Source organism: Rutilus rutilus (genome assembly GCF_951802725.1).
Source record: "Rutilus rutilus genome assembly, chromosome: 3".
NCBI lineage: Eukaryota > Metazoa > Chordata > Actinopteri > Cypriniformes > Leuciscidae > Rutilus > Rutilus rutilus.
In genome coordinates this window covers 38,767,944-38,791,859 of record NC_140211.1, presented here as the reverse complement: position 1 = coordinate 38,791,859, position 23,916 = coordinate 38,767,944, and the positions used below count along the sequence as shown (strand labels likewise).

The 23,916-nt window shown below is 38.9% G+C and overlaps 1 protein-coding gene across 1 annotated transcript in view; it reads left to right on the top strand.

Annotated features, from left to right (window-relative positions):
- Window positions 1–23,916, top strand: part of adam19a (ADAM metallopeptidase domain 19a) — a 115,387-nt gene that overhangs the window by 73,115 nt on the left and 18,356 nt on the right. The window contains exons 6-17 of the mRNA XM_084404063.1: window positions 166–349; window positions 2,218–2,283; window positions 2,854–2,925; window positions 3,057–3,223; window positions 3,657–3,741; window positions 11,662–11,804; window positions 16,947–17,124; window positions 18,874–18,963; window positions 19,587–19,782; window positions 21,608–21,716; window positions 22,074–22,278; window positions 22,459–22,536. Coding sequence (XP_084260189.1) covers window positions 166–349; window positions 2,218–2,283; window positions 2,854–2,925; window positions 3,057–3,223; window positions 3,657–3,741; window positions 11,662–11,804; window positions 16,947–17,124; window positions 18,874–18,963; window positions 19,587–19,782; window positions 21,608–21,716; window positions 22,074–22,278; window positions 22,459–22,536 — 1,573 coding nt within the window. The remainder of the gene's footprint in view (window positions 1–165; window positions 350–2,217; window positions 2,284–2,853; window positions 2,926–3,056; window positions 3,224–3,656; window positions 3,742–11,661; window positions 11,805–16,946; window positions 17,125–18,873; window positions 18,964–19,586; window positions 19,783–21,607; window positions 21,717–22,073; window positions 22,279–22,458; window positions 22,537–23,916) is intronic.

Here is a 23,916-nt window from a genome sequence, read left to right as displayed (position 1 = left end):
CACAGGTTTGTAAATGGGTGAGTAAATGATGACAGGATTTTCGTTTTGGGGTGAAGTATCCATTTGAAAGCTGTTGTGATACAGAGATCCCTTCCCTTCATCTCTAATTGTTTTTGACACAACCTCAACAATGGAACTGACATTGCTCTGATTTCCTTTTTTCAGAGGTCTGATTGTCTTGAACTCAAATGATACATACTACCTGGAGCCAATCAGAGGCCAGGAGGTTCTCCACCACACCTTCCATCGCACTGAAGACCTGCCTATCAAAAGCGGCACATGTGGACACAGCCATCAAACTGGACACCTGAGCCTGTTCAGTGGTCATCTTAAACCTTTGCATCAAAGGGTCAGTCAGAAATGAAATCATTTGTCTTCATATTATATCTGTAAATGTTGATTTAAACAGATGGCATGCAAAAAAAGTCTATTAATCAATCCTTTGCCCAGGTGACAAAAATCACATTTTGTAAAGCAGCTCTCACTAGTTTGTAAGCATTATGGTAATTATGGAAATAATAACATAATAATAAGTTATTACCGTCATTATTCAACGTGTAAAGTCTCTATTTCTGATCTCATGAGTGGATTGTGAGTGTCAGAGACAATTTCTCTTTCACAAAAGGAAAGATGTTCTGTTCCCTCCATTCTATAATGACTAGATATCGGTTAAATGAAGGCCACTCACAGGAGAGAACATTGTTGTCTGACACAAAGCTGTTGTGTTGCATTGTGAGTCTGCAATTCAACCAATTTTCATGCATTTTCTTTCCCCCATAATGCACTGCGGAAATAAAAATGTGTTTTGGCTCATTACAGTACAGAAATAAGGCCATCTTAAGCCCAGGTTAAGTGTTCAGACTGATGAAGTGCATAATGTAGGCTTATTATAAAACTCTTGAGGATCATTAGCAGGAGTTGGGAGCCCTCCTACTGCTTTTATTCTGCCTGCACTTGCTTTCTCATTAAGCAGTGAAGTCATCTAACTGGCCAGCTGTTTACAAATGAGAATTAGAGGGTCCATAAATTAATAAACAGTGTGGACTAATGTGCTCGCTCCTCAATGATGATGTATTCCTGGTGCTACTGTTTTACAAAGTTCCTGAACTTTGAGGTTCATGTATACTATAGTAGTATGTACTGCAGTGTGTCCCTGTTTGGTTTTTAGCCTTTAAATGTCACAGATCCTTCGTGTACAGTCATATTGACATTGTTTTGCCTTGGAATCTGATTTCTAGAACAAATGACAGTGGATCACTTGGTTTCTCCTTGGCTTTTTGTAGTTTGCAATGTGTCCTCAAAACTAAAAGCAATGTAATATCCATGACATTCTTTACATAGTAAAAACATTCAAAGGTACATCTACATACTGCATTTGTACTTAAGCAGGACCCTGCCAAAATATGTGCAGACAGTCACTGTGTATTATTAAATAGTTATTTTCTGTAAGATTTTTATATTCTGAAATATAATTAGGGGGAGCTAAACATTACTAAAGGAATCGTTGGAATTTAAACTGGAATTAAATTCCGTGCGATTCCCATTAATAGTCATACAAATGAGTTCCTGACAAGACTCGTTTTGGCGTGCAGTGCTTTGATTTTTATTGCTTATGAACATTTATTAACTTGCACTTTTATTTCCCTTTGGTTTGGTTGACAATGAAGATGATTTATATGCACATCCTGTTTTTCCCCTCATTTTATTGTTTCATTCTCATTTTATTTACTGCTTGGTTGCTGTAAATGCTAGCTGTCACTTTGAGACGACTGAACACTTTTGTGATTACTATGCCAAAGCAGTCTTTTGAGTGAATTAGACCCATCAATTAAAATGCTAATAAAAATGAACGTGAAGAACAGCAGTGATGGCAAGCAGTAAAAAATAAGCAATATTGCTACAATATTATTACATACAGTCTTTGAGCTTTTGTAGTCAGTTTGTAAAAAAAAAAAAATATATATATATATATATATATGTGGGCATGGATGACAATTACCATTTAAATTAATCCTTATTTTATACTAAATTCAATATGTGTGATTTAATACAATTGTCACTTCCTCGCTTGTCAAATTGTTGCAGACATGTATTGTATGCATGAAGAAACAAGCCGCAAGAGACTAGAGAAACAAATCCATAAATCCTGCCCTCCAGCAATTAACGTTTCTTTCTGCTTGTCGTTTGTTTTCTTTCTGTATTTATCCCCACCCCTAGGTTAGACGAAATGCCTGGGGTACTACAAAGTACATGGAACTGTATATAGTAGCTGACAACACACTGGTAAGCTGATGATGCCTGTGTCACGCTCACTACTGCTAATTAGAAACTTCCACCCAGAAAAGTTCACCACTGGAATTAAGGCTTTAGAGCTTCAAATACAGGCCGAGTTATATAAACTTTGCTTTAGAACTGGTGCTTTAAGCCTAGTGTTACTTTCTCATTCAAATGTGGTCACTGAGCAATTGTTACTTAAATATAGAGCTTCGGAAGAGCCATTTCGCTCTCTCGCACTCACTCTTTTTTCTGTCAATACCATTTGATGATATCTTACGTCTATAAGAAGTTTTTCAAGAAGTTATCAGTGAATTAAATTTTTAGTTCTTATTTTCATGAGGGTCATGCAGACAATCTTTCAGTGTTACATTCTGTTGAGTTTTCTGATTGAGTTCTTTCATACATTTACATTGAATCTGTATAATATTCACCAAAAGCCAAAAGAGGCTGGAGGTTATGTAAGATTTCATTACAGCTGGATTTAGTTAATCAAATTTCTCTGTAGCAGGTTTTTGCATTTTCTCATGCATTTGTATGTTTGTCTCGATCAATTTTCCTCCTGCCGTGTCTCTACAGTACAGAAAGCAAAACAAGGACCTTGACAAAACTAAACAGAGGATAATGGAAATTGCTAATTATGTAGATAAGGTATGTCAAGCCTGGTGCATTTCTTTGGTTCAAAGGTTTTGTTGACTGTTTAGAGTGCATATTTGTTTTCTGAATGCAAAATGTATTGATGTCTGTACCATGTCCCTGATTTTTTGGTTTGGTTTGATCAGTTCTACAGAGTCTTGAACATTCGTGTGCCTCTGATTGGTCTAGAGGTTTGGACAGAACATGACCAGTGCATTATCAACGAGGAACCAAATTCAACTCTTTGGTCCTTTCTTCAGTGGAGACAGAAACTCAAATCCCGCAAGAAACATGACAATGCCCAACTACTCACGTTAGTCACAATACACACCAACCCTGTGCACATGTTTAAAACAAGACTTATTCTTAATGAAGTATATTTAAAAAAATGTATTTAAGTTTGCTTGATATTATTGTACGTTATACATTATTAAAGGGATAGTTCACACAAAAATGGGTAGAAAAATTGACTGTTGTCATTTACATTTACCCTGTAGTCGGTCCAAACCTGTATGACTGTCTTTCTTCTGTGGAACAAATTTTATTTTTAATGGTCAATGGTAAACTAAATTGTTTGGTTTTTCCAGCATTCTTCAAAAAATCTACTTTTGTGTTCTGCTGAAGAAAGAAAGAAAATCATACAGTTTTTTTTTTTTCTTTAGTGTGTGTGTGTGTGTGTGTTCAAAGAATGGCTCATGCATTTTTATTGATATCAAAGCTGAAATTATGTATTGTTTTCCCTGCAGTGGTGTGGTTTTCAAGGGCACCACCATTGGCATGGCTCCGCTGGAGGGCATGTGCAGTCACGAGAACTCGGGCGGCATCAACGTGGTAAGAAAGCGTGCATGCTTGCATCTGGAACAGGCTGTAAACAGTGTGTGTATAGATTGTGTGTTTGTGTATGGCTCATGAGGGGATTTGATAAAATGATCAATAGCTCCAACACACCTGATTAGCCTCTTATTGGCTCTATTGCTTTGTGTGGCTGGAGAGGAGCACTTTGCGGAATACCAATGAGGGGTGAAGCGTTTCTTCTGGATATTACACATGGATGGGCTCATTCTACATTACATCAATATAGCCTGCTTAGTCCTACTGAGATCAATGAGGTACACGAAAAAACTTCTTTTTTTTTGATACGTCAACAATGGTTGCATATTACATTTTAATAATTTGGATCATTAAGGGCTGACCTACTATGTTCACACAATAGCATATTTTCTATAATTATGAGTAACTATGTGATGATTTTTGACCACATGTAGTATCTGAGAGGATAAAAGCAGTGCAAATGCCAAACAGTAAAAATGAAATGTCACATTGTCAAAAAGACACACTACAAAGTATTGATAGTATCTTTATCTGTCACTGTGGTTACAGGCATTACTAGTGAGTTAGAGAAGTGGATTGGCTTTGTTTACCCCTTCACCTGTACTCGAACCGCTTCTGTCTGCTATTTTTTTTAAATATCCAGTTAAAAATTAGGATAAAAACTGTAGCTTTGGATGCCAGAAATTCACTGTAAAAAACATGGTCACTATGTTTCAGGTATTACGTGATGAGATATTGGTGCTTGAAATTTAACTTATCCACCTTATTTAGCAATTTCTGTGAATGTGCAAGACAATTCATTGGCCTCCTATAGGTAGGCTATTGTGTTCATGAGGAACATTGTATTTTGAAGTGTTGGTTAATGACGTAATGTGTGGGAGAGAAAGAGTAAAGAAGATGGATGAAGTTCTCTACTTCTGTCTCGTGTGTTTCTTTGCTTATTAACTCCTGACAGACCCCACAAATTGGTGACGAGGACTAGGCATTTTTGGTCTGTTTCTAAAGTGCCTTTTCCTGAGTTTTTTTCCTGACTTGCCCTGGTGAGCCTGCTATGCTGTTCAGCACATGGCTGCTGAATTTTGAAAATTACCTTCTGGTTATTGATGCAACAAGGGATACTTGGTTGGATGAAAGACGGAGAGCTGTACTGCTTCACTGTCTCGGTACAGAGGTACAACGGATTTTCTACTCATTGCCTAAAACAGGTACAACGTATAATGATGCAGAGGATGCATTGAAAGCACGTGCTAAAAGTTGGCATAGTTTCTCAAAGCCACACCTTCAAGCGGTCTTACAATGACTAGAAGCTGCAGGCTTACAGCTCAGTGAAGACAAGTGTCACTTCCAGCAAACCAGTGTCCTGATGTGTACAGGCGATTCAAAATGCTCCTGCTGATTATCGGTCACATTTGCCCTTGTCTACTTCTGCAGATAATGCTGCAGAAGTGCTGCAGCATTATCTGCAGTTTCTCCAGCTCCTGTTGATGATATTGAAGAGGAGTTTGATTCTTTTCTAGTATCTGCTGCCTGTAATTCTCTGTCTGCAGCTGATGTTGATGCAGCATGCGGTTCTTGTCCTGCACTAACCTGCACCTGCACTAACTTCTTACACATTTCAAATGGTTGGTTGGCCTCCTTCACCCAAGGGACTAGATGTTAAGTTGTTGCCATACAATGAACTGTGAATGGAGCTGTCTGTTAAGGATAACTTCGTCTTCCATAGCTCACGGCTGATTGCACCTGCTTCTCTTCTTTCTATGCTGGTCTCCATAGCGCACAAAGGACATCAGGGAGAGGTGAGAACCAAACAACGTCTCCGTGATCTCTATTGGTGGCCAGGGATGGATGCTTAGGTTCATGATGCTGTATGTTCCTGCCATGTGTGTCAGCTCAATGACTAAACTGTCAAGTCACATCCTACTCCTCTCCAGTCGGTGTCGCTGCCAGATGGACCATGGCTGTCTGATATAGTCGGGCCTAGGGTCACGATGCCAAAATTCCAGTAGTCGGTACCAATACCATTAAAATTTTAGGGTTCTCGGTACCAGTTTCGGTACCACAGCAAAATTTGTTGGAACTATTTAACTATTTTATTTAACTATTTGAAGAAAAAAAATTCAATTAAATTCAATGAATTTATTATTTATGATGGTAATCATTATAAGTAAATAATACATATAAACATTTGAAGGCCACATTTAATAGTAAAGCTAAATCTACTGTACAACAGTAGCCCAATATATTTCTGTCAATTTCTTCAAGTTAAACCAAACTTTTATCTTGACGGGTTGCCGTGAAGAACTTTCTGTGGGTGTATGATGTGATGATAGTTTTTTTCTCAAATGAAAAGGTAAAATGCTCATGAAGTGAATCAGACCCAGAGCGGCTCTGGAGATGAAGTTAGTTTGTGCATTCATGTCCTCATATAGTGAGGTGATAGAGGCTGATAACACAGCGAACGTCACGCGTGCTTCAGTGTGTGTCTGTGTGTGTGGTAATTGAAACCGTGTGTCTGCGCCATTCACACAGAGATGCGCAGAACATCCAGGATTCATATTTAAATAGTCTTTTTGTGGTCAGTTAGTCTGGAGCCCTGCACTTAGATAAACACGGAAACGACTGAAAGCAGCCGCCTGTCCGCGGGTACCGAATATATCCAGTACAGTATATACTACCTGTAGCTGCTTCACTGTAAAGTAAACTGCTTTGAAACAATCTGTATTGTAAAAAGCGCTATATAAATGAAGGTGACTTGACTTGGCTACCGGTACTACAGGAATGCTGGTATTGTCATATTTTCAAAATTTCAGTACCGACTTGGTACCAAAGAACCGGTACTTTTGACAACCATAGTCGGGCCATTTGACACTGCTACATCTGACTAGAAGTTTGCTATAACATTAAGTGACTATTACAGCAAATGGTGTGAGGTCTCCTTTACCCACACTGTCACTTATGGATTCTGTGGTTTCGTTTCTGTCATCAGTCTTCAGCCGCCATGGAAATCCATTGAGTATAGAAATGGAAATCCATTGAGTATATCTGCTGCTTTTTCTGCTTTTCTGGAAGGAAGAATTATTCGTTAACATCTTTCGTCTCTCTACTACTTGGCAGCTAATGGTGCTGCAGAGAGGTTCAACCGTGTACTCAAACACACTGTCCAAATGGCCATCCAGCATCATAAGTCATGGAAACCTGTGGTAACTGACTTCTTGCAGGTGTAACATGCTCCTCTATGGCAGGCAAATTCACTCAAGGCTGTCTATTTTGCCATCTTTTGTTGTGCACCCACCAACTGACATGACTGTTCACCAAAGGGTTAAATGGTTGCAACACAAAATAAATAAAAATACACTTATGCTAAGCGGGGTACTTGCACTCCTTGTTTTCAGGAGGGGGATAATATGCGGGTATGAAATTCCTTGCATGTTCCTAAGGAACACAGAAAGTTTACTGATTTGGTCACGGTTGCCAAATAACTTAAGCTGGGTACATACCTTCTTAGACATGGAATGCTTACCCATCTTTCAATGCACACCAACAAAAGAAAAATTTCCCAAAAAGAATATTCTCAAACAATATTTTCTGTGTATTTCTGGATGTGGTCGACACCAGACAGCTTCATCAGATGGCCACGATCACTGCTGCAGTTTAGGCCATGCCCATGCTAAGCTGGTTTTGTGGATAGACATGCTCTCATTGCAAGAACGTTCCCATGGGAACATTGCGGTCACTTTCCCTACTAAGCAGAATGTCACCTCGGTTACTGAAAGTCTTGGTCCTTCTGCTACTATGCACAAGGCCTCGGCTGCAAGCGCTAAGGGCGATCTGAGGGTACCAGTGGAAGCATTTCAACCGGGTGAGTCTCCACAAACCTTCCATTCTTCAGCACAATTGTCTCTCCCGGTTGAGTTCATGGATGAGTTAAGCAGTTTCCCTGCAGGAAAACCTAATTTCTCAAGATGAGGATGAGTTGTCAATCGCAGAATTAAAGGGTGAGTATTTCACAGGCATTTGGTCCAGCGATGTCCACTTTTCTTTGGAGATGAAGGAGATGAAGGATGCTGAGAAAGAACACTTTTGCAACACCTCATCTTGCAAGGAGATTTTGTGGAGGATTTTTACCCAGCAGCAGCGGTAAAAAACAAACAAACAAATAACAGACAGAGGTGATCAAATATTGCGGTGAGACCCGGCCGCCAGCCTAAAGAGCAGGCCGCCCAGGTCCCACACCCCGTCTGTCCGCCGCCAAAATCTTTCCTCATTGGAGCCACCTGCTCGCCAAACAGCGCTGAGAACCCCAAATAGGATTCAATGGCTTAAAATCCTTAAGAAAGCATGATTATCAGGTTCCTCAAGAGGTGCCAGGAGGTTAAGTCCTCCAAGGAAAAGGAGGGTCTGCCTTAGTGTCCTGTAACCAGAGACTGGCTCCACACTGATGATAAGCAGCCTTAGGCCCCATCCACACTACTGCGTTTTCGTTTAGAAACGGAGACCTTTTGCTACGTTTGCACCTCCCGTCCAGACTAAAACGGCTAAAACGGAGAAGTTTAGAAACGCTGCCGACCCCGTTTTGCGTTTTGAATCTCCGGAGGGCGTTTTAGTGAAGACGGGTCAAAACGGAGGACTTTAGAAACGATGACGCAGAGGCTCACGCTCAGCTCTATGATTGGGTGTAATCAGTCATGGAGTATACACAGGTAATATTCAGTACCAGTAAACTCCACCCGCTGGAACAGTTTCTTACAGTAAGAAACTGCTGCGTCTCAGGCGCGGCTCGCGCTGTAAATGCGTGCATGCTAGAAATAGAACCGACGCCTATTTTTTATGCGACACGCGGAGGGACTGCCTTAGTGCCTTAAAAGGAGGGACTGCCTTAGTGTCCTGTAACCAGAGACTGGCTCCACACTGATGATAAGCAGCCTTAGGCCCCATCCACACTACTGCGTTTTCGTTTAGAAACGGAGACCTTTTGCTACGTTTGCACCTCCCGTCCAGAATAAAACGGCAAAAACGAAGACCTAAAACGGAGAAGTTTAGAAACGCTGCCGACCCCGTTTTGCGTTTTGAATCTCCGGAGGGCATTTCAGTGAAGACGGGTCAAAACGGAGGAATTTAGAAACAATGACACAGAAGCTCACTCTCGGCTCTATGATTGGGTGTCATCAGTCATGGAGTATACACAGGTAATATTCAGTACCAGTAAACTCCACCCGCTGGAACAGTTTCTTACAGTAAGAAACTGCCGTGTCTAAATGCGTGCATGCTAGAAATAGAACCGACGCCTATTTTTTATGCGACACGCAAACGTGTTGGAAGCGTTTCCAGGCAAAATAGAATAGGAAAAGATGTTTATATGTCATTTTGACACAAATACATATTAATAAATGACATTTTGATGTTTGAAATTTTTTTTTTACAGTCTATGTTTGAAAGTCTCTAGGTTTACACCGGCACGCACATGCCCAGTGTTGGTGAATAGTCACGTGATCCGCGTTTTCAGTCGTTTTAATGTGGACGGAGATCAATTCTAATACGCAGCTAAAACGCTGGTGTGGACTGAGATCGTATTCGTTTTAATTCTCCGTTTCTAAACTAAACCGCAGTAGTGTGGATGGGGCCTTAAGGGGAGACACGGCAGGCAAAAACATTGTTTTGTTTTTTTCACTGGTCAATTTTGAGATTTTAGACTATTTGTCTTCAATAACATGTCTTCTTTCAGACTTGTGGTGAAGAAAAGTCCAATATACACATTTAGGTCTTTATTTTATTACACTTTGTCTATTTTCGTCTGTAGATTTCTCCTAAATTCAACAAAAGTTGGCGTTCTAAATCAACATGCTGCTCCGCGATCGCTGTCTGCACCCTGTCATCAAATATACCGTTGGAAAGCTCTCTCTCTCTCTCCTGTACAATGTTGTCGGATCCAAATATGGTCATTTCCTTTTTATCAGCAACCAATCGTGAAAGTCCAATGGGGCATTTAACTCTAAAAGCGAAATCTCATTGGCTGGTGTCAATTTCTGACAACGTGATTCGTTCAGATGCTTCACGTGACGTGCTCTGACATTTCCAGAGAGTGAAATATATGTAAATTAGCGAATGTTTAATGAGATCATACCTAATTTGCATATTTAAACATAAATATTCAAAAAACTTTGATTTTTCTTAATGTCAGTAATCAACTGGGGAAGTTTCATGCTGATATCTATTAGTTTTTGTTTTTTTCCAATTCACCTGGGGTGTCTCCCCTTAAGCCTGGTCATTGCATGGGTCATAGACCTTTGTAAAAATCCAGGTTTCCACACCTTATTCCCCCCTGGGACCTTTCTGTAGACTCCCTGTTGAGCCCCTAGAGTCAGTTGGGTTAAATACCCTCTCATTAAAGACAGCCCTCCTGACCATGCTCACTTCCATCAACAGGGTTGAGAACCTGCAGGCGTTCTCTGTCAGCGAAACGTGCCTAGACTTCGCTCTGGTATATTCTGATGTAATCCTGAGACCCCAGCTGGGCTCTGTGCCCAAAGATCCCACTGCCTCTTTTAGGGATCAAGTGATGAACTTGCAAGCGCTTTCTTGGGATAAGGCATACCCATACCAAACCCACTCCCGCTCTGTCGCCAGTCCCCAACGCTAACTTAATGCCGGTCTCTGCAGCTGTACTTTTTTTTAAGAGAAAAGGTCAAGAAACCGCTGAAGCGACATATTCCCACTGAATGTACAGTCCTTACCGCCCCATCGTGGTACGGGGGTCGAAGTGTCTTGCGTGGGGTGTTGGGAAGGTTACAACTTTGCGAGAACACTTGTTACCTGGCATGTAGTAGCTTGCTAGCTCCATAGGGACTTCTAGTGTCAGTACATCAACTCAATGTTAAAGTGACTGACAGATAGGGAACATCTTGGCTACTATTTTTACCTCCGTTTCCTGATGGAGAGAATGAGACGTTGTGTCCCTCCTGCCACAACACCGAACAACCTGCTGAAATGGCCGGGACAGTCTCGGCTCCTCAGCACAAACCTGAATGAGTACCTTATTTTATACCTGTATGTCCTAGATTTGTCAGAGGTGTTTGGGGCTCCCAAGTGCAACCCCTAGGGTCAGTACTTAGACACAATAGCTCGTTCCCTCCATCAGGAAACGGAGGTTACAATAGTAACTAAGACATTGTAAACAAATTAACAGATTTTTTTTTACAGTGTGGGAGTATAGACTCACTGTTGGAATTCATGTGTGGTCTTGTCCATGACTAGGGTTTGAGAAAGCATCCCTTATCTTAAATGGGCTCCTGCATGTTCCTCAAAACAAATTTAACCAGTATGACAAGGACAGTGTGGTTCCTGGGAAAAAAATTGGATATAGAAAATCATTTGTAATACAACTGTAATGGCATATTTCACCGTTTTTGTTATGATGGAGATATTATCAGTGGCGTCTGTAAAAATCAACACTGCATACCCTTTGCAGAGACATCTCTTTGTCCCTGCTTTTTCTAGAAATATGTGTGACTGTGTGTGCATTTCTGTTTGTGTCACGGTATGAAGATAAAAGAAAGGCTATTCTGTTTGCCCTTAGCCAAGGTACTTAAATGACCACCTGCAGGTCAAAAAAACAACATTCTTTACAATTTATGGCATAATTGTAACATAACAAAGATGCCTTTTGAGATCAGTGATGTCCTCTGGGCTTCTACTGCCATTTACCTACTGTGGCACAGCAACGATGGAAGCCTGCGGGCTACAAATAGCCTTTATGTCCAATTTAAAGCATAAAATACAATTAATCTATTGCATGGCAGTGAGAATGGCAAATACTCTAATCCTGTATATGAATTCATCATTTTAGATAGACTCTTAAACCAGTGCTTGAACTGCTACTTCATTTATTGTGATGTTTGTTACAGCTGATATCTTTTCTTCCAGGACCATTCTGAATTACCCATTGGGGCGGCTGCCACCATGGCACATGAGATCGGCCATAACTTTGGCATGAGTCACGACCATGAGGGCTGTTGCGTGGAAGCCACTGCTGATCAGGGCGGATGTGTTATGGCGGCAGCTACAGGGTAAAGACTGAAACTCTTATACATTTGCATTACATTGATGCCTTTAGCAGATGCTTCCTTTTATAAATAACCTATAATGCAGATCACAAATCATGGTACTGTAATTACAGAAAACATGCTAATTACACAAAGATCCCTGGAGGATAATTTTAACTTCTAATTGTGTCACTACTGAACTAATACATAGACAAGATGCTACTGTACAAGTACATACTTAGTTGCTAATGATGAGTCTCTAAGGATGAGTCAAGCGATATTAGTCTCCACTTCAGATTTCACACCTTTACGCCTCACTGACCGCCTGATGTTTACTACCATCGAAAAGTTTGGAGACATTAATATTTTTTATTCTCTATTTAAATTTTTTTTTTTTTTTTATCCTGAAAAAAAGTATATAAACTTAAAAACTAAAACTATAACATTTTAAAGTGTAAACATTTTTTAAATATTACTTTTTACTGTATTTTCTCAAATAAATGTACAGTAGTGTAAAGTATATTGCACAAAAAAAACTGTGCTGGCTGAAATCACAGTTGCAATGTTGTTTGGCTCGTTTGGCTTGCTAACTAGCTTATAACTTCAGCTACACAGGCTTTTAGAAAATCTGCTAGGAAACCTTTTTGTTGTGTGTGTGATACCGACAAAATTAGCAAGTAAACAAGAAACCATGTGCATCAAGTTTGATATGGCATTGCAGGATAGCAATTTTCACCCTTTCTGTGATAAAGACTAAAAAATTATTTAGATGATAGATGCATATCACAGAGGCTTGCTGAGATCCTTTCTAAGAACTCTGATTTACAGTGCCTTGAAAACTACTTTAAATTACTTCAATCTACACTCCATACACCATAATAAAAAAATTAAATAAATAAAAAACCTTCTGTGACAAATTTGCTAATTTAACACAACAGGAAAACTGAAATAAGTGCATTGTATACGTTTTCAAACCGTAAACTCAGTATTTAGTCAAAGAACTTTTACAGCCTGTCTTTTTGGGTATGATGTGACAACAGGCTTAGCACATTTGCATTTGGCGATTTTCTGCCATCCTGCTCTGTCAGGTTGGATGGGGACTGTCGGTGGACAGACATTTTCAGGTTTCTCCAGAGATGTTCTATTGGGTTCAAGCCCAGGCTCTGGCAGGGCCACTCAAGGACATTCACAGAGTTGTCCAAAAGCCACTCTTGCATTGTCTTAGCTGTGTGCTTATAGGGTCATTGTCCTGTTGAAAGGTGAACATTCTGCCCAGTCAGAGGTTCTGAATACTCTTTTAGGCTAACTCTATATTTTGCTGCCACCATACTGTTTGTCCTTTTGTAAATTTCTCCCATTTCCATATATGATCATGGAGCTCAACCAGAGAGACCATCAGCTTCTTGATCACCACTCTAACCAAGGCCCTTCTCCATCCATTGCTCAGTTTGACCTGGAGGCCAGCTCTAGGAATTACAGAATAACTGGTTGTTCCAAACTTCTTCCATTAACCCTCTGGGGTCTGAGGTGTTTTTGGGGTCCTTGAGATGTTCTGACATGCCCTGACATTTGTGCTTTTTTCAGTTGCTTATAAACATATTAATGGCAAAAAAAAATTACACACTATTTAGCACAAACAGGGCTACCATAATATGTGAGCAACAAGAATGTACATGTCTGCATTTTTGAGAGAATAATGTTTATGCGTGGTTATTGAAAAAACTAAAAACTAAAGTTTCTGAAATAAGGCCATAAAACACATACTAAATATGTGCCAATAAGACTTTTGTCTAATAGATGTCATTGCCTAGTGTTTTTTCTTCAAAATGATGTGAAAATCACCCTGCCTAATCATTCACATAACACAATACATTGATTTGAATTTTGCAAAGCACTTTCTGTTTGGAAAGGTCATATGCGGAGTGGGCGTCACAGATAATGCATATGCAGTGGTTCACACCTCAGGAGACAATGGGGCCCGCATACTTAATTAGCCATTCATTCAGGTGAGTCACTGAGCCACAAGAATGCAAGAGCAACAGTTGGAAGCATCTCAATTCTTTTTTATTTTTCCACATATTGTGCTTGCAATTTGGCCTATAATAGCCAAGGAAAACATGGCTAGTAATTGTGCAGTTAATTCTCATACTGTATTTTCAGTTTTGGAATATTTATCCTCTCCCCAAATTTGTCACTAATAAAACACAATAAAAATTATTTAAAGAAAAGGCTTATATTTACCTTTTAATAGTTTGTTTACATCTACCTTGTAAATATATTTTTTTATTAAAAAGGTTACAATTACAACAACAATTCAAGTGTAATCTTTCTTTGTAAAAACTAAAGTATACATTTTATCATACATATTTCAAAGTTAAAAAGGTTACAACAACAATAATTACAATTTCAACAATATTTCAAGTGTACTCTTTCTTTGTAAAAAAAAAAAAGATTATAGGCCTACATTTTATCTATGTATTCATTACTTTGAATATAGCCAACATTGGAACAGCTAACATCTTAGTTGATGACTTTATTTTTGACAAAAATAGTAGGCTATTTTATATATAGAAATTGCTAAACAAAAGCTTATTTGATGTGGCAGTATATTCTACAGTAAAAACTGTACCCAAATCTAAACAAAATGTTGTCTTTCATATTTCGCCTGACTGTAACGTTGTTTTCATGAAATATTAGTGCATATTGTTAATTTGCCGTTTAATATGTTGCTTATACAAATAGCCTACATTTTATTTAAACATATTTCAGTTGATTTTTACTCATCTCAGTATAGCAATACAGTTTGCTAAAACAACATCATTCATTCACACACGCGATTTAAATTTAACTTCTGGCAAAGATGAAGTTGATGATTGACTCGCGATCTTCGCAGTAGGCTAGTGAACGCACCGGAGAAATGCACATTTATTAGGCTACATAGTTTTTTTTTTGTGTGTGTGTGTTGTTGTGATTGCTAGCCTATATTTACTTTAAATCCAGTAAATTTGTTAATGAAAAAATTATTAAAATTAAGATACAATTGATACAAAACGAAATTCGTTTTAAAGAAAGGATTTGTACTTTCTGTTTTGAGGTCTCTGTGAATGTTTGAAAGTCTTTTAGTGCTTAGAGCGCTCGCGTCCATAATGGAGAACTGTCACGTAATATTGTTTTTTTCCTCATAAATGCGAACACGAAAAATAAAAGACAAAAGACTTTAAAGTAAAACTTACTCCGAAATTGTGTCCTCGGCGGAATTCGCTCTTCAATATGCTGCCGTTCGTCGTCTGTTACAATCTTCCTCTGAGGAAACAACCCGGCGCTGTCCAGAATCATCTGAAGGGCGTCTTTATTACCGGAGAAGCGTGCCATACTCAAAACGCGATGAACTATCAGTGAGTCTGATGAAGAAACGGTGTTTTTATGGCATTGATCGGGGGGCGTATGCGATGCATACTAGATCACCTAAACTATTTACATGTGAATCGCGCCGGGGGCGGGGCGGCCGCAGCTCATTTAGAGATAATGAAGGGAGAAGGAAAAACGGTACCTCTCCTTGCTTTCAAGCAGATTACATGAGTTGAAAACATTTGTGTTTTATATAAATTACTTCATTTAAAAGAAGAGATTTCAAGCTTCATAAAGACATAACTCACATGCCTGTGTGAGAAGTATTCGCTGAGTTATGATTCATTTTCGGACGCGTTTCAGAATGGACTACACGGACAGAGAGAAGGCAGAACCTAGCTTCGTGTTTATTTTTCTTTATTTGGCAAAAAGCACCACACTTTGTTTTTATTGTGAGTATACACAAAAATAATACACATTTAACAGAATCGATTGATGTATGAAACTCCTATGGAAAATCAAAGTCAACAGAGTATTTCTGAGTTTCTTTTACACTGATAAAAAAAAGCGAGCTGGTATCGCCGGCGATACCGCCGACCTCAGGGGGTTAAGGATTATGAAGGCTACATGCTTCTGGGAACCTTCAATACTGCAGAATTTATGGTAGTCTTCCTCAGATCTGTGCCTTGATACAATTCTGACTCTGAGCTCTACAGGCAGTTCCTTTGACCTCATGGCTTGTTTCTTTTTTTTCTTTTTTTTTGCTCTGATATTCATTTTCAGCTGTTGTGCTTTTATTGAAAGGTGTGTGCATTTCCAAATAATACCCATTCAATTGAATTTGCCACAGGTTAACTCCTGTGTGTAACTCCCAAGTGTAGTAACATCTACAAGCGAAATTGGAATTCTCCGGAGCTAGATTTCAACTGTCCTCGAAAAGACTAGGAATACTTATGCAATGTAATTATTTCAGCTTTTTATTTATAAGAAATTTACAAAGTTATCGCAAATCTGTTTTTTTGCTTTGTCATTATGGTGTATGGAGTGCAGATTAATGTGAATTAGTTTTTATTTAAAGCAGTTTAACATAAGGCAGTAACATAAAAAAGATGTGAAAAAAAAATGAAGGGGTTTGAAAACTTTCGCAAGCCACTGTAGAGACAGGAGGGAACAAGATATTGTCAGCACATCAGTGGTGCAATGTAATTGGAGAAATGTTCTGAGAGATCTAGTATAAATAGAGAACAGCAAGGGGCCCAACCACTGAGCCCTGTGGAATCCCACTGTTGAAGGTACAGCAGTTTCCAGCTCACTGGGTAAGAGCTAAGTAAGACATAAACCAGACAAAAAGCCTAAAATAACTTTTTTCTGGATAAAAAAAAAAAAAAGATAATGCTAGTATGAGATTAAAACTGGCTGACATAAGCACATCACTCGTGGCAAGGATAGTAGTTTCAGTAGAGTAAATTGTTTGCCCACTGGTTCTCATGCCCCTGCAGTAGGAAAGGTAAGAAAAAAAGATCAGCGGAGATTACTTAGAGGAGGAAAGGGTTTTTGACTTGTCCAAGGCATAAAGTTGAAAAAGATTTCGGAAAACCTCACTATTTATCTCTCCACTTTAAATCAAAACCTTTCATTATAATCCTGTTACTTGATCCATTACCAATATTGGTGAACTGCACTGACCTCAATGTCTATGGCTGACTGTTGTTTATGTACATCGGAAGTTTCCCTGCTTATTTTCATTAGTGCACCGTTTGTTTTCAAACATTTGTATGCTCAAAAATGATATATATCCCTTTCTAAAATGGTCTGCAGGCACCCGTTTCCAAAAGTTTTCAGCCGCTGTAGCAAAAAAGACTTGGACAACTATTTCCAGAAGGGTGGAGGAATGTGCCTGTTCAACATGCCCAACATGAAGGATCTGGTCGGGGGCAAGAAGTGTGGAAACGGCTTTGTAGAGGAAGGGGAGGAGTGTGACTGTGGAGAACCAGAGGTGATTTGTGCCTAAATTAATTATTGAATGGAATAACTTATTGATTTAGAGAATATTGAAGGATGAGGGTATGAAATACATGTAAAACATAAAAATTGAAGGAAGAGGGTATGAAATACATGTAATAAATAAAATGTTGATAGTTAATATGGATTAACTTTAATTATGTCTATTTTTTATGCATGTATTATTTATTCATGGAATGCTTAGTATATATACAATGTATTCTTTTATAATGACAAGCTTTGCCTAACCAGAAAAAGTTTTATTTTACCACATGGTAGGTAGACACTTAGATGTTAGCAAAACTACAGAGGAAAAATTGTGCCGTAACAAAGAGTAACAGATGAAAGCGTATAACGTTTTTATGTTTGCTCGCATGTCATGTGTAGAGAGGGTCACCTTGATTTTGACAAACTGTAAACTTGGCCCTCAAAATCTGATTGGTGGATTGGAAACAACAAAGATGATGATCCAGGAACATGTTGTATGTGGTGAAATAATGTTCACCGTGTAGAGAGAAAAAGAGGAGCATTCCACCTTGTTACAAAGCCATGTTTGACAGGCTGTCATTGCGCAGGTAGACTGAGGTAGCGTCTGTAACTCCTAGTCAATACATAAACACCTGGACTACTGTTCTGAATTTTACCTGCCGCCAATACCACATTCAGTGAAACAATACTTTCACCCCACAGAAAAAGCTAGTTTGAGGCACTAAACTGAGAGCTGTTATCATCATACACCTTTGTTCTAACCGTTTAAATCCAAACCATAATCTGCTGGCCCTCTCTACTTCCATGAATACATAAAATAGATTTGACAGTGCAGGCCTGTCATGTATGTCTTTTTTTTCATTATAGTCACCAAATCACACCATTTATTTATTTATAGTGTGATAATCATAGCTGTCAGTCGCACTTGATGCTCTGAAACCTTATCAAGCAGAATAGAGGTTGATGTGTGTGCTTTTATGTGACTGAGAAATGATATGCATACAATTTTTTAACAAAACAGTGAAAGGGTCTAAAAACTTGGTAAAGGCACTGCATAAGTGTGTGTGTGTGTGTGTGTGACAGAGCTTATATGTGTTGTGACCGTTTCCTCTTCATTGAACACCCTAAAAACACCACACACACTTCCTCCCCTTCCTCTATTCATTTTCAGCTGTACGGTATAATTATTGTCCGTCAGACGCCTCCACGCTGTATATATCAGTGTCATACATGTCAAACATTTTAATATGCATCTGACATCCTGTGCAGTTTTTCTTCTCCATTTATTACTTTAATCATAGCATACAAGCAGGCACCGTGTGTGTGTGTGCGTATATACACATATATATGTATATACATGTGTATATATATATATATATATATATATATATATATATATATATATATATATATATATATATATATATATATATATATATATATATATATATATATAGTACCGGCATTTCTGAATGGGCTGAGGCTGGGATTTAGTGAGTTTGAAGTGAACGTATTTGATGAACGTATACTATGTGCGGAGAGCATTCACTCAATATTAGAGGCTTTTAGAGGCCTCTAAAAGAGGTATTTTATGCTTTTAGAGGCCTTTTGCATCAGAGGTCTTCATTTATATATATATTTATATATATTCAGTGTGTGTTTTCACAACTTTCTCCAAGTGGTTGACCATGTAAGTTGAGAGCCATATGTTGATTTGCTTGGGTAGCCTTTTCTATCTGTTTTCTATCTCCCACAGGAGTGCACCAATGATTGCTGCAACCCCAGCAATTGCACTTTGAAGGTAGATGCACAGTGTGCCCACGGGGTCTGCTGTGAGGACTGCAAGGTGCCCAACTATTTATCTGTCTATTTATCTATTTATTTATTTATCTGTTTCTCTCCCACTGCTTCCTTCTCTCACTCTATCTCTCTGGTCTGACTTTCACTTAATGCGTTTCATACAAGTGTTCAAGGTTTAGCGGGTTAGCCTGGCCCTATTAATCCCTGCTGGTAGAGGTCAGAACCACCATCTAGCAACAAAAAGCATATTTCTCAATTGACGCCATAGCAAATTAGCTGTATGTTCTGAAGAAATTACATTTTGGCAAGCAATACACGTACAGGTATTTATTGAAACGTGCCAGGATGAAAAGCTGCGGTAAAAGTGCAGTAAGTGCAACAGCTTTTGATTTAGACAAATTCACTCTATAACCTGAAAACTTAGAGAAAACATGAATTGTTCGTAGGAGGCAAGGTATAGATTGGCCAGGGTCAGATTTATTTATTTATTACTTTTTGCTCAGAATAGTTTCTAGTGAAGGATTTAGGCCTTGACTGTGTTTCCTCATTCCTGAGATGTACCAGCTGCCACAGTTTCATATCCACTTTTTTTCTGTAGTTTGGACACCACCTGCTCTCTTTTACTTTCATCAAAGTCCTCAGTCTCCTTATCATGCACTCTGCCCACAGTTGAAGCAGGCCGGCACCATGTGCCGCGGACCAGCTGGAGCCTGTGATCTGCCGGAATATTGCACGGGAGGTTCGCCCTACTGCCCCTCTAACGTTTACATCCTGGATGGGTCATCATGTCAGCATGGTCATGCCTACTGCTATAATGGCATGTGTCTGACCCATGAACAGCAATGCCTGCAGCTGTGGGGTTACGGTAAGATTCATGCTGGCTGAGAGTGCCTTTAGTTTGCAAGGAAATTTTATTTGTAGCATCCAGTTCAAGAGTTATTATGTTTTCAAGGGATGAATCAGTTCAAATTAAGGCCCTGTTTACACTAGTGTATTTTCGTTGTAAAACGGCGTTTTAGAATGAAAACGATCCTCGTCTATACTGGCGTTTCCACTGCGTTTCAGGAACAATCGCATGTCAAATGACGTAACTGTCCCATATTAGCTGGGACGTCCCTTAAATTGGGGCTAATTGATTTGTCCCATACATGACCTCCCGTGTCCTGTTTATTGACTGCTCTAACCAATGACTGATACAACAGCAACAGCAGCGGTGCTGATCACGACACTTGAGAATGATCACAGACACCTGTCGTCATTCAATCACAGCCCCCTCTCACACGCATCAGTATACGTTAAGTAAATGCACCAATTCCTCTACAAAAAAAAAAAATAGGGCAATGTGTGACACTTCGATTTGGCATGTGGAAATACGGATTAAACTGCAAATATGGATAAACCTGCTGCAAAGAAAAGACTGTTCAGCTACAAAACATAATGTGAAGTAAAAAAGACATGGGTTAAGACCGTCAGCGGTGACTCAACGAAAGCCTTCTGTACTTTATGTTGCAGGGAATTTTCAGTTGGGCATGGAGGTGAGAATGACTTGACTCAACATGCTTCCACAGAAATGCACAGGAAGACCACACTAGCTAGAGGGGCAAGCAATATCGGTGCATTCTTTGGGGCAGCTACTGTGGAAACTGACTAAATGAAGTGAAGCCTCGTACGTGTATCACACTGTCAACCATGGACTCCCTTATTTTCCTATAAAGAACCATGATTGTCCCTATTTTCCTTTCCAGAAGTTGGCAACCCAGATGGCTCTAGGCTGTGTTTCCCAAAAGCATTGTGCGCATAAATGATCATAGAACAATAGCCACCAATGGTCTCTACGATCAACTAAGGCTTACAATGCTTTTTGGAAACGCAGCCCTGGTCTGTTATTGTCGTGTTCCGGTAGCGTAATGTGGGCAGCCATGCCTTCGTTTTCAAAAGTCTCTGTTTTGGTCCGTTTACACTGAAACGCAACCCTGGAGTTTTCAATCTAAAGCGGGGTCTGCAGCGTTTTCAGAACTCTCCGTTTTCGAGGGTCGAAAACACTGTAGTGTAGACGACAGGCGTAACCGTAGCAAAAGTTATGCGTTTTAAAATGAAAACCTACTAGTGTAAACATACAGGGCATAAGATTATTGTTAGATTTTGGTATAAAAACATGGAAATATGTTAACAACAATGTTAAAATAAGAACAAGTTTTTGAATCCCAACTGGCCTTTTCAGTCTTTAGTTAGCATCAGTGATCGAATACTGCTTGATGTTGATTATTTAGTGAGAGCTCATGGCATTTGGCTATACACCTCCAGTGTGTTCTGGGCTCATGTACAGTCAGGCTCTTTGGCTGTCAAACTAACACACATCACAGCAGATGTACTTTGTCATTTGTGGGACGAGGGGTTGTTGACATGTTTGATGTTCACTGCTTCTAACAGATATTATCATATTCACAATTTTTAATTGAGCAGTTATTGTTTTATTGGATTATTTGTACACGGTGCATTGATTTATTTATCATAAAAACTTTTGGTCACTTGAAACCTAAAGCTTAATCTTGAATCTAACAATATTATCACTAATCAAATATTAGCTAGTGGCATGAAGCCAGCCAACCCATGTTCTCACTATGGGTCTGAGTCCCTGAATGTAATTGAAATTTCTCCAAGGTAACGTAAGTTTAACTAAATTTGTCCAGGTGCACAGCCGGCGCATGACGCCTGTTTTCAGGATGTGAACGCTGCGGGCAATGCCTTTGGAAACTGCGGCAAGGACAGTCATGGCAACTACATGAAGTGCGAGAAAAGGTGAAGTGCTATTTCAGTTTTTCGACCAGCCATATAAGCAATATATGGTTTCTTTCAAAGAACTTACTGACCTGAAGTGAAGTGGAATATGCTTTTTTTTTTAAATAGCAATTTGGGCTACACTACAGCACTGCAGACTCAGCAGTTATGAACTTTTAAAAACTTTTTCAAACAAGACTTTTTTTCAGATTATTCATCATTCTCATAACATAACAATGTGATTTTAAGATTAGTTTTTTTTTTTTAACATACTAATATCTAATTTCCCATGGCTGAATTTATGCTGAAATGGCTGTGAGCAAAGATACCTACAGTAGTGATCTCTCATGATATCTCGCATATAAAATCTCCCAACAGTGATGCCAAATGCGGTAAGATACAGTGCCACAGTGCTGCCAAGAAACCAAAGGGCACGAATGCTGTGTCCATAGACACCACCATCCGTACAGACGGCATTGAGGTAAAGTGCCGGGGCACCTATGTGTACAGCACCCAAGATGGACAGGGCGATCTTACTGACCCGGGACTGGTCATGACAGGCACCAAGTGTGAAAAGGGCAAGGCAAGTTTTTTTTTTAAAACAAATTTTAAGCTGTATATTTAATATTTAACTGAGCAATTTATTAAACAAAATCTATACTATTAAGTGGCCATTTGTGTCTCCACTTAATGTGTTAACAAAAGCATGTATTTTAAGTTTTGCATTGAAGGGTCGATGTATTCTATTTTCACTTGCCTTCAGGTGTGCAAAGATCGCAGATGTCAAAATGCCTCTTTCACTGAGTTAGAAACCTGCATCGCCCGTTGCCATGGGCATGGGGTAAGTGATCATATATAGTTATTTCCACCGAATTCTGTGTGAGCCTGATGATGACACTAAATCATCAATGTACATCTCGGGTTCAGCGTAGATAATGTAAATGGACACGGTTTTTCAAAAGCAGAGAGCATGTACTACGTTGAAATTGCACAAGACTTGATTCAGATAATATAGTTTTTATGTTTAGATATTTTTACATCTTTTTCTTGTTTTAAGCATACATAAAAAAATCTAGTAAATCTTCAGTTTATGTCTAAAATAATAAAATGTTGCAAACGGAATAAGAAAATTAAAGATACTGTATATTAGAAATATACAATATACTCCGGGGTACATAGAAAAACAGTACTTTTTGTCAATTTTGCTTCATTTGCTTATCTTGTTTTGAGCATGTTTAGATATTTGTACTGGAAAGTTTGTACTAAAAATATTTTTTTGCAGTGTAACAATATTTATTATTTAACATTTGATGCTAGCATTTTTTTTTTTTTATGAATCATACAAATATTTGTCCTAAATTATGGCTAAATAAAAGCTGTCTTAGTATTCCTTCTCACTCTGAGTTCCTCTTTAACCCAGACTGACTCATTGTGGATTTCACACTTCTAAATCCTTTAAACCGCCCTCTGGGTCGCTCATATCCTGACACATACTGCCTCTAATAAAAAAAACAACGCTTTTCTTATATTAGCTGAGCTATAGCATTTGATTTGTGTATTTTCTGGTCAAATAGTCTTAAACAGCCTTCAAGCCGTATAAACTCAAATTCTGTCTGTCTTAATCCATTTGCCCTCCCTCTGTCTCTCTCTTTTGTCAGCTTTTCTTTTATTTCTTGCTTATTTACCCAGTCGCTTTTCAAAAGGGCAGCCAAATACAACAGGTCTTTGAGGGGAGATTAGAGATTCAGAAAGTGCTTTTTTATTATTCATTTGCATTATCGTTTGATTCATATTGATTGTATGGTTTAGGGAAGTGTGGATGGAGAATAAAGTGAGTGATCTTGGTATTTGCACACAGCACATTTTCTTTCCTTTCCACTGTTCCTGTCTTGCCTCTGGGTTAGATTGAAGCGTGTAAAATATTCTATGTTAAAAGAAATTCCATTAAGATGAAAGGCGGTATATTCTCTATTTGCCCTATACGCTTAAAAGACGTGACAAAAAAACGATCCCTGCAATTGCAGCAATGAAAGTGAGGATAGGTAAATGGCAGCATATGATTAAAAAATCTAAAACTTACTGAAGTTTATTACAAACTTACAAATATATATTAAGACCAAACTATTGTGAACAGTTGTTAGTGGTGTATAGCTCACTCAAAATTGATTCGCCGTTTCGCATGGAGGATGTCTGTAATCTCATTCCAGAGAGTCTTGTAGAT